The sequence below is a fragment of the Crocodylus porosus genome, unplaced genomic scaffold (assembly GCF_001723895.1).
Source record: "Crocodylus porosus isolate Cpor-Errol unplaced genomic scaffold, CroPor_comp1, whole genome shotgun sequence".
Classification (NCBI taxonomy): Eukaryota; Metazoa; Chordata; order Crocodylia; family Crocodylidae; genus Crocodylus; species Crocodylus porosus.
In genome coordinates this window covers 70,393,223-70,404,450 of record NW_017728948.1, presented here as the reverse complement: position 1 = coordinate 70,404,450, position 11,228 = coordinate 70,393,223, and the positions used below count along the sequence as shown (strand labels likewise).

The window sequence follows — 11,228 nt, the reverse complement described above, 5'->3', positions numbered from 1 at the left end:
GATTTATTCCTGGCTTAAAATCATTCCAGCAAATAAATCAATTTAGCATAATTCAGTAAAGTGAGGTTTGAACAAGTTTAAATGTACCAACAATTAGGTGTTTGAACTAGTTTCACAAGGTTGATTTAAAATCAATTTAATTAAACTAGTGCAAATTTTTTAATGGGTGTCCTTGAATGATACCTGTTGGCAACCTAGTTTTGTTCATAGTTGGTGCTAGTCTTTTCTCTTCTCTTATTTCAGTAGAAGTAGTGGCTTCATGTTTTTAATAGTCTTGCTAATCTTCTGTCCACTTGGACAAATAGCATATAATGTTTCTAGCCATGGCATTTGTCCCAAAACAGAGGCATTTGTGCCTGTGTTTGCCCCCAAATAAAAAGTCCCAGGATTGACATACATACACATCACCCTTCCAATCAGAATTAAGTGAGAGGCTGAATGCACTGCCACTTTTCTGCCATTAATTCAGTGATGCAATCCTGGGACAGCCATTCAGACATGCTTTGCAATGTCCCAGGACCAACTGCCAGTGCTTCTTATCCATTGAAAATGATTTATCCTGGGACAAATCCAATACCTGTTTGTAGCTTGAATGGATGCACTACTTTGTCAGATATTGTGGGATTTCATTACAGTATTTTAGTTATTATTTATATCAGTTGCTCTAATGCAGCTTTATTATTTAGTTTTAGGTTAAGAGTTAAGTAGCCTTTTAGTCTTTATTTTTCTTATGTTAACTTTATTTTTCTCATGTTAACTTTGTATCAGTTTGGCCACATGTATATTATTAACACAGTATAATATGACTTTTATTCACATTTGTTCATGTCATCAAATTTTGTACAAGATTTTTTCCCTCCTTGACTTTGCTCAGCTATTCAATTATGTTAGGGTTACCCTAGCTCTCAAGATAAAACCCCTCTTTATTTACTGTTGCTACTAGGAAAAATCCCATATAGAAGGTTATCACTGCAATGCTTCAAAGGAAACTCTGTGAGGGTTATCACTATATATGTGATGCCAAAAGTGGACTTGGAATTTTTATATATCTAAAAAGACAAGGTCCCTACTCTAAGACCCTTGCAGTGTAACTCAGGGTCAGCAACTTACAGATCATGGGTCAGCAGGAGGTTTTGGTGGTGTTTGGCAGACAAGGGCCTTGACATTACTCAATGCTGCAGAGAAATGACAGTGGTGGTAGTGGTAGCAGTGGTCCTCCTACTGTCAGTCTGCTTCAGACCTAACCTGCATCATTCCAGCCTGCCACCTGGAAAATGTGGTCAACTGCTGGTCTAGTGAGATCAGAAATCATACTTTAAAGCCATTATGAAATACAGGGATCTCAGGAGCTGTTCAAACTGAAATATTTATTATTTTCTGAATTACAGCTTTTCTCTAGGAATGAATGTGGATGGATTGCTAGAAATAAAGAAGGAATCACATTTTGAATTTTGAAAGCGCTACAAATTCTGCAGCTTATGAAATTTCCTTCAGTGGAAAATTATGAATGAAAAACAAATCAGGACAAGAATGCCCAAGAAGTTTGTTGCTTTCCACAGGGCAAACAAGGGAAGTTACCTTTTGATGTGAACTTTATAATCGTCTCCTACAATAACATATTTAAGGTATAAAAGTTATAACATTTAAAAACTAAATTCTTGCCTTTCCCACGTGAGGAAGTGCACTGAATCTGGATGTGCTTAATTGATGGGTCCTGTTTATTTCCTTGCAAGGCAGTCTCGTAATTTAGGAATAAATCCTGACACATACAGAATGGTGATGCTGAACAAGAAGAAAATGGAAAGCTTCCTTTTCCCCATTCACCCTTACCCAATTAGTCTCTGCAGCATACATGCCCAGCAGCAATGTCTAGATCCTATTTAATGCAAACAGAGCATGTGAGAGTTTTCAGGGGAGGAGGAGGAAAGGCAGTTACTGTGGCTATCTGTGTACACAATCCCAAAGGGACATGGGCAGACCTGATGTAAGATGCTGCAGTGCTCAGCCACTGAAGAGCATTATTTGTTCATAGCTAAAGAGGTTTCAAGATCTGATGTACTGAGGGTGTATCTACACACTTGGTATCAATGTGATATAGGCTTACTGTGCAGTAAAATACTGTACAGTAAGCCTTCTCTAGGAGCACATCTACTACACGTACACCCTGTTGGGAGCAAATTTGTTCCCAATGGCAGGATCCCAGTATGAAGCTACTTCTACCCTGCTCTGCCCACCTGCAGCGGCCAGGGAGAGCTCCAGGCTCCCCCAGGGTGCTAACCTGAGGGCTGGCAGGGGGCATGGGGGCCAGTCCTGATGTGCACAGGGCCAGGAAAGTTCTGCTAGCTGTAGCAGCATCTGTCTCCTGGCCCTGTGCACATTAGTCCTGATGTGCACAGGGCTGGAAGACAGCTGCCACTGCAGCCAGCAGGGCTGTCCAAGCCCTGTACACATTGGGACACACAGCTGACAGCACCCCGCCCAGCCAGCCAAGGGCTGGGTGGCAGCTGCCCCAGGACAGGTCCCAGCCAGCTCCCTGTTGGATGAGGAATCCCCACCTGGAAGGGGGTTCACTGGCAGCTTCCCCATAAGCTGGGCAGCTGCTGGTGGGTCCCTAAGTGAGCAGGGAAGCGGAGAGCTCCCCAGTCCCAGTGCTGCTTGGCTTCCAGCCCCTGTGGGGAGCTGGAAATCATACAATACCAGGACGGGGCCAGCAGCAGGGCGGCCCAGAAAGTGACTCCATCTTGGCACTGGTTGACTCCTGGCTTCTGGGGGGAGCTGGGAGCTGGGAGCTGAGCAGGACCAGGGACAGGGAACTTCCCCATCTCCTGTAAACCCCTGCCGGTGTGGCTGACTGGGATCATATTTGCTCCCAGTCAGCATCTATGCGAGCGCTACAAGGTAATAACTACTATACAGTTAATCTAGTACTTGTATTTACAGGTAGTAGCTAACTGTGCAGTAGCCTAGTTTACTGTGCAGTAAATGCCACACACATGTAGATGATGAGGTTTTACTGCATGGTAGATTAGGCTACTGCACAGTAAATTATCTCATGTAGATGCTCCCTGCATGTCCCACCTTCCCTTTGGCTGCCTTGACCAATCTTGTCCTGCACTAGCAAATGGAGCTTGGTCCTGCCACACATCAAGTTCAGCTTCACCTTTACCCCTTCAATGAGTCTTCATACTGTAAGTAATTTATTTATTTTTCTCCTTAATTATAGGATTCCTTATTGTTCACTAACTGCATCATCATTTATGAAAAATCTTTTTATTTCTTTCTATAATTACCTGTTATTAAATTTATTCACTGAATCCTTGTTCCTGTTTCATAGGACAGAATGAAATGGAGATTATCCATCCCTTTAGATATGTATATAATTTTCAAAAATTTTCATTCAAGTGTATGGGGTTTTTTAAATGCTGTATGCTTTTTTCCCTATCAAAATAAGTATTTATAAGAGATATCAGTTGTTTATGAAAATATGAAAGTTGGGTTTTTCCTCCAGTTTTTGACAATTAACAATTTATCAAAAAAAAATTTTTTCCAGTGACCGTTAAGTGAAAGTTTGGATGGTGAATTTTTTGAAACATCTGAAATTTTTGTTTTTCATGTCCCAACGAACTAGAGAACAAACCATTTTGGAGGACTTTTTTAGTGTATACCCTTCACAAGAATGGCTTATATACCATATAAAGTAGCTGGTTCTTCTCTATTCACTACCAAGTAATCTTGGTTATTCTGATTTGTTTATCCCCCGCCATCATCAGGTCACACTCAGACTTATCATGATCTTGTTTTCCCTTCTCTGGTACATTTTTTTTATATGAGAAATGACCTATCCAAATAATTGGAAGAAGATAGTAGATTATCTGCACATTGTCTAACACGCATGTAGACAGCTAACTGGGAGCAAATGGCAGCAAAGAGTGGGGGGAACTGTTTCCTCCCCAAGCAGCTGCCTCCCAGCCCCATACCCTGATCAGCAGACTGAGGCACAGGGCTGGGAAGCTGTTGTGTCCCTACTGGGAGGGAACAGTTTCCCAGCCCTGTGGCCCGATCTACCATTTGGAGCACAGGACTAGGAAACAACTGCTGGAGGAGGGGACAGTTTCTCAGTCCTGTGCCCCAATCTGCCTGTGTCCCGCCACATCTCTCCCCTCCCTCTATGGACCTCTGCTGTCTGGGCTAGCATCTAGTTGTGCAGTATGGTGCATTAGTTAATTCCTGTTTTATATATGTACACAGGTACTATAAATATATATACAGGTAATATAAAACGGTGCATTAGATGAATGTAGTGTGCAGTAATTGCTGCACACATGTAGATGGTGGCGCTTTACTGTGCATTAAGTTAGCCTAATGTGCAGTGAACCATCTCGTGGAGATGCACCCAATAAGGTGCAATCTTAGTCTAAGAGAAATAACTCCGAGTTCCATGTGGCTTGGAGCTGCCCCCAGAGCCAGGGACAGCTGTCCCTCTTCCTCAGGAGCTTGGGGCTAAGGCAAGTATGAGGGGAAGAGAGCGGACAGGAGAAAAGCCCTGAGAAACTTGAGCAGGAAGAAGTACTTATCTGGCTGGAACAGTGAGTGCACTGAAGCAAGGAGTACATTTTCATAGTGTGTGCTCCCTCCAGATTGGTGGAGGGAGCACAAGAATGGGTATTTCCTGCCCCGGAGAGAAGCAGCCAGAAGAGGACTGGGTGCTGGTAGGCGTAGGGCTTAGGTCTGCACTTAACCAGTGCCCTGCCCTACAGCAATATCAAGGTGAGACCCTAATTTTGCACTACCTATGTGTTCCGGTTGTTGTTCCTGTTCCTGGAAGGTAGCCCATTGGGTCTCTCACCTGGGCTTCTTCATGGGGCTCCAACCTCCCCTTTACTCCACCCTTACCATATCCACTGTTGAGATGGGCATCAATCTCTGGAGGTCTCACTTATAGATAATAACATCTCATCTGTGTACTTCCACCTCAGAAGTTCAGCAACCTCCTGGCCATCAATTCTTTGTAGGAAACTTTTGTAACAGGAAACCAACGAGTAACGACTACAGAAAATGATCAGCATCCAGTGATGGGCCCTGGGTCTTGCCTCCCCTGGGTGGGGCTTTTTGACTTCCCCTGTTTAAGAGCTGCCTTGCAGGCTCAGCAGCTCCTAGCTGCACCCCTGGCAGTCCTCTTGTAGGGCCCTTCTCTGGGTCCCTGCCTCTTCCCGCCTTGGTCCTGTCTGACCTGAGCCTGGGCTGTCCCAGTCACTTCAGCCAGTGTTCCCATCACTCACCTTGGCAGCCCAACATGGCTCTCCGCCTTGTGCAGGCCCTGGGCTATCATAGCTCCATTGTCCCTAAGCCTGTCCTGCTGTCCCTGGCTCTCACCCCTCCCCAGGGGTTCCGCAGCATGCAGCCCATTCCTCCCTGCCTCCGTGCCACCCACCTCTCCCTTACCATGTTCTGCGGTGTTTCCTGGTCCTCTTCCCAGAGAGGATCCAGGGTATGCCAGTGCCTCTCCTGTGCCATGCTCCCTGGCACTTCCTGGTCCTCCTTCCAGAGTACCTGCTGGGCATGCCAATGCCTCTTCTGTGTCATGCTCCACAGCACTTCCTGCCAAGGTTGAGGAATCCAAAACCAACATTGTGACACCATCTCCAAACCCTTCAGTTGACTTCCTCCCTCTGACAACCACAGCCTCTAACTGGGAGGTTTGAGGAGGAGACCACTTGTGCCCCTAGTTCCTTGAGCTTTGCCCCCATAGTCTTGTAGTCAGTCATGATTCTATCAGGGTTGTTTCTCACCATGTCATTGGTGCCCACGTGGACAAGAACATGGGGTAGTGGTCCATAGGGCTGACCAGCTTTGGGATTCTCTTCATTACATCTTAGTTCCTGGCTCCTGGAATGCAGCAGACTCCCTGAGCAAGGGAGTCTGGATGACAAATAGCACCTTCTGTTTCCTGTGGCACAGAGTCTCCCACAACAATCACCCTTCATTGCTTTCTTGGTGGGAGTGGCTGTTCCTGTCCTGTCTTCAGTGCCAGGAATATAGGTGCAAGGATATAGATGCCTTGTCCGCTGGTGGTGTGAGGGCTGTGTAGTTGTTGTGCATCAGTTACTCCACCAATAGCCCTGCACATCATGGCTTTGGGCCTGATGTGACCAGTTTCCATCCACTATAGGTTGGGGCATCTTGCTCAACCCCGCTCTTCTGCCTGGTCTCCATGATATCCTTCTCCAGATATTGGGCCTGGCAGTAAGCATCAATATGTGCCTTGTATTCCCTGATGATTTGCAGTCTGCTCACATCCTCCTGAAGCTCCCTCACTGGCCCTCCACAGTCTCCACCAGCGAGCACATTCCACAAATGGGAGTGCTTGAACCACAGATCCCAGCATCCAGCAGACATGCCAGGCAGCTTCCGCAGCCTGGAGTGAAGGGCTCCGTCTGGTGGTTGGGACCATAGGTTCTGCCTGGGTAAAGACCTTGGAGGTACCAAGTCAGGGGGGTCCATTCAGATCAGGAAGCCTAGAGATGCAGCATGTGCCCATCACCACATGGTGGGCCCTGGTTGCACAGTTCTGTAGGTGCTTGTTTGAGTAGGAGACCAGGCGGGTGTAATTACTCCCACATGGCCTTCTCCAGCAGCTGTTGCTGCTGCTGTGGCCTGGCAGACAGGCTCACATAGCTGCCCACAGGAGGATTCCCTGGCTTCCTGGCCTACTGAGGAAGTGGGGGAGTGCCTAGGTCCATAGGGTCTTCCCTGGAGAGTGTGGAGGGCTGATCCCTTATCCCGTTTACCCGAGATCCAGCGTCAGAGGTCTATCCCATGGCATGGGAGGCTTCGGCTGCCTGGGGGTGCAACAGACATGAGGTGTGCCATGGGGTGTGCTGGGGGGCATCTCAGGGCTGAGAATGCCTGCTGATGGCCCCTCCACACACCCTCCTGCTCAAACTCCTGTGTTGACTCATGTGCCGGGCCCAGAGCATGCCTCCTTGTGTGGCTCCGGTTGCGCAACTCCCTGGGGGCTGGGCAAAGTAGCGGTGGGGGGGGGCCCTCCTTGGCCCCTGTCAGCTGCTTTCCACCACTGTCTGGTTACCAGACATGGTCCCCCGCTTACCTCCTGGCTCCGTGCTGGGGGTTGGGGATCATGGGGGTCCGCCGGGGGACTCTCAGGGGGTATGACAGGCTTCTGCCCTTGTGTCTCCACCAGAAAGTGAGTCCCAACTGAAGTTTTACTTCAGTTGGGTCCCTTAAAAGTTTGAATCTCGCTGGAGAACTTTTATATATGCCTCTTGCAGGATGTACTAACTAAATGAGAGATATGTAGCATAGGGTTTCAGGAGCCCAATCTCACTTTAAAGGAGCCTGTGAAAGGACATGCACAGAGTAGTGTATATAGTGGAGGCTGTGGTCTGATTACAAAAGATAAGGAGGGGAGTGGGTGCAGTGCTGGAAAAGGAAAACAAGTAATAAATCCATAGGAACAAATGGGTCACAAAAACTAATCCAGGTAATGGGATAAGAATCCGTAGTCTATGTATAGACCCTATGTAGCATCATTCAGTCTCTGGATAGTTTTTTGTTCTGCAATTTCCTGTTTAAGTTGGTTTCTAAACTTTTTCTAAGAACAACTACTCTTGAGGTCAGTGATGGAATGTCCTGGGAAATTAAAGTGTTCTGCCACAGGCTTGTGTATTGTTATGGAATTGATATCAGATCACTGCTCATTCATTTTTATGCTTAGGGCTCCTTCTGTCTGTCCGATGTAGACAGCAGAAGGACACTGTAAGAAAGTGATAGCATATATGATGTTGGTAGATTTGCAGGTGAATGAACCTCAGGTGTTCTAATCTGTGTTATTTGGTCTAGCGATGATGTAATTTGTGTTGATGAGGGGGCACAAGTGGCATATGGGTCTGTTGCTAGGCCTGGTGCCTTGGTGAAAGCAAGGAAAGTATGTCATGTTGAGTGTCTGCTTACACTCTTCTCACAGGAAGGGGTGCTATCTGGCCTATCCTTATTTTTCACAGTACACAAAAGTAGACTACATGCCTCCAAGAACAAATTAAAGACAGCTTCTCCCCCAAAGATCTTACTGCACCATCATAGGCAAGATGCAAGGAGTGATACCACAGAAAACAATGGGTTAGCAGCAGGTGAGAGAGGCATATGTGCTGATAGTTTCATGTAGTTAGTTAGGTTTTGTTCATTGACTAGAGTTTTAAGTCATTTTGGATAGAAAGGGATATTTGCTTGGTGATTTGAAGAGTTGAGAAGTGAAAATGGAAACCGGTCAGCAGAAGAAGGATAAAGGGAGATGTAAGATGTCACAAGAATGGGATAATCAAATGAAAGGAAAAAAAAGAATTCCCATTGCATTCTTCAACTCCCCTTCCAAAGTCCCCTTAGTTTTGTAATACATTTCGGAGAAGACCCCAAATATTCTTGATCTGTTTAAGATTGTATTATCACCTAATTTAAGATCCTATGAGCCACAATCTGTCTGCCTCGCATTTTGTATAACTTTGGAATGTAAAGCAGGGCAAAATGTTGTTATAAGATAAATCCCCAATAGATATAAATTGCCATAGCCCCATTGGTTATTAAAGCTCTATGTATCTGAACTAGGTTGTAGATCTTCTGTATGTTTGTAAATTACACAACATGATGTAGCTGTAATGATTTAGTAAATAATCTCTGTTTGGTAATTCACAAAGCTCTCATTAACAATGCTAATAAGAGCTGAATTGATTAACTGCCAACTGTATTTTGCTGAATAAATTTAAACTTAAAGGAAAAACATATAAGGAACTGGTTACTTTTTATTAAGGCAGTGACAAGAATGCAGAGGTCAGAATTATTTAATAAGCTTGTGCTTTCAGAGGGTGTGCTACAGCTGCTGTTCTTGTCTATGTAGAGTTTTCAGAACACTTGGGAGACGCACAGGAGATTGAACCTTTCCTATTGCAAAAGTCAAGTTAAAGGTCTAGGGAAGAAATAACAAAGTTAGCACTTGTCAATGCTACTAGTAAAATAAATTCTTGATAAGTTTTTCCTTGTCTTATTAAGGTTTATGTTGTGTTATCAGTAGTTGGAGGGATATACAGGATATGGACTACTTATCCTGTTAAACTAAAGCACTGATTGTGGTAATTTTTCCTTTGCTTTTCATTCCAGATGTTGGATATGGGAACTCAGCACCCTACTGCGGCCAAATTGGATGTTCCTGATCATGTTCTTTACACAGTTGGAACCTGTATTCTTGTAATCGGATCCATTGGAATTATAGGCAACCTCTTAGTTATTTATGCATTTTACAGGTACAAGAATTCAGTTTCAGATGAGACAATGACTTGAGGTTCTGTCTTCTCTGTGTATATAGGTGTGCGTTCCATGTGTGATCTTTCTGAATCAGTTTCCTCTATTACTAACTCTGCAATTATTGGTCATAGAAATACTCATGGTTATATGTGTGTATATATATATATATATATATATATATAATATCACCTGGAGATTTATTGTTGATCTCCTTTCCCTCTGATTAGTTTAAAACATTGAGAAAATAAGCTTGGGACTTGTTTTCTGATAGAGTATACCTACAAATTTAATGGCAGAGTAGAGATGAACAATATAGACTAATTAGATCAAAGATGCTCAAGTGTTCTGTCACAGGTTTTTGTGTGTCTTTTAGATTTGATGTTGGGTTAGTGCCCCTCATTCTTTCATACAGGGACTGCCCCTTCTGTTCACTGTAGGCAGTAGAGAGGCACTGTAACCAGGGAGTGTCATGTGTGATGTTGGTAGATGTGCAGGTGAATGAATATTCAGTGTTATAATCAGAGTTATTGGTCCAGTGATGACGAGCCCTGTACTGATGAGGGGACACAGTTTGTGCCTGTGTCCACTGCAAAGCCTGGTGCCTCAGTGAAAACAGGAATTAGGTAGTCTGGTGCTTGAGAAATGCCATTTGAGGATGAAAGTCTATGAGCCAGGACAGGTTTGGCTCACAAAAGCTTTTTGCTTCTTTGATTCAGTTAGTTTAAGTTGTACCTCTATCCTGCCTTCTGCTTGACTTGAGACAAACATGACTAACTACCTCTCTCTAAAAATTTGAAGAACAATTTCCTGAATGCACCATTATATTTTTCTCTCTTTCTCTTTGACTTCCACCCTTCTCTATCACCCAAGAAGATGTAAAAGGTATTGCCAAGACTGACACATGCAGTCAACACAGTGTGCAAGGGGAGAGTTGGGAATCAAGGAAACATATATACATTTCATTATACAATCATCAGCACCGTCAGTCTTCAGATAGACAATAGGTGTCTTGTGCATTGCTACACACTGCTGCAAAGGGTAGACCTTCTTGAAGATCGTCCAAATTCTGTGGTAAGGAAAAGGGCCTGAGTCACTGCTGGTGGAGCAGCATTAACTTTGTCTAGGAGGACTGGTGTAGCAAAGGCAATAGAACTAAGATAGGCCTGCCTCCAGAGAAGGGAACTGAATGCCTGTGAAAATGCTTCCATGGAACTGGGAATCACCAGCCCTACAGTCCATGACTTTCCACTTGGAAACTTTCAACTTGGAAACTCAGGGCTTTTGTCTTTTTGCTTCGAGCAGCAGAGTGAATGTTACCCAGTCGTTTGGCATACTGTAGGCCAGGGGTGGCCAACACATGGCTCTGGAGCCACATGCAGTTCTTCAGAAGTTAACATGCATCTCCTTGAATTTTTGCACAAGCACAAGGTGACCAGCTTTCATAGCCATTATGTCATGTCATGTCACATGGCTGCTCACACTGAGTGCATAACTTAGTTTGGACTTGGAAGTTTAGACTCCAGGACTGCGGGTTGGCCACCCCTGATCTAGGCAGATATTGATAAACTTTTCAACAGCAAAAATTTTACCACTGATCTTATTGTTTTCTTTTCATAGAAATGTTTCAAATGACTAAACTGTAAGGTTTGACTAACAAGTCAACAAATTAAGTTAACAAAGCTGCATCTACACAAGACGCTGACTGTGCAGTTGTTACCGTGCAGTCATTTAGTACTTACACAAATACTAAATGACTATGCAGTAACCAGTGTTCATGCCATGTGATGCTACCACACAGTAGTGTCGGGGAAAACCGAAGGATCGGGCCCCAAGGTCACGGTGGGCCGGGGTGGCAATTAGATACGGACAGGTGGGATTAGCGGCGTAGAGTCTGGAGTTAGGGACTCGGAGCGGAT

General features: G+C 44.7%; 1 protein-coding gene across 1 annotated transcript in view; it reads left to right on the top strand.

Moving 5' to 3' along the window:
- The first annotated feature begins 9,177 nt into the window (after window positions 1-9,177).
- Window positions 9,178-11,228, top strand: part of LOC109322400 (melanopsin-like) — a 57,465-nt gene continuing 55,414 nt past the window's right edge. The window contains exon 1 of the mRNA XM_019553478.1: window positions 9,178-9,311. Coding sequence (XP_019409023.1) covers window positions 9,178-9,311 — 134 coding nt within the window. The remainder of the gene's footprint in view (window positions 9,312-11,228) is intronic.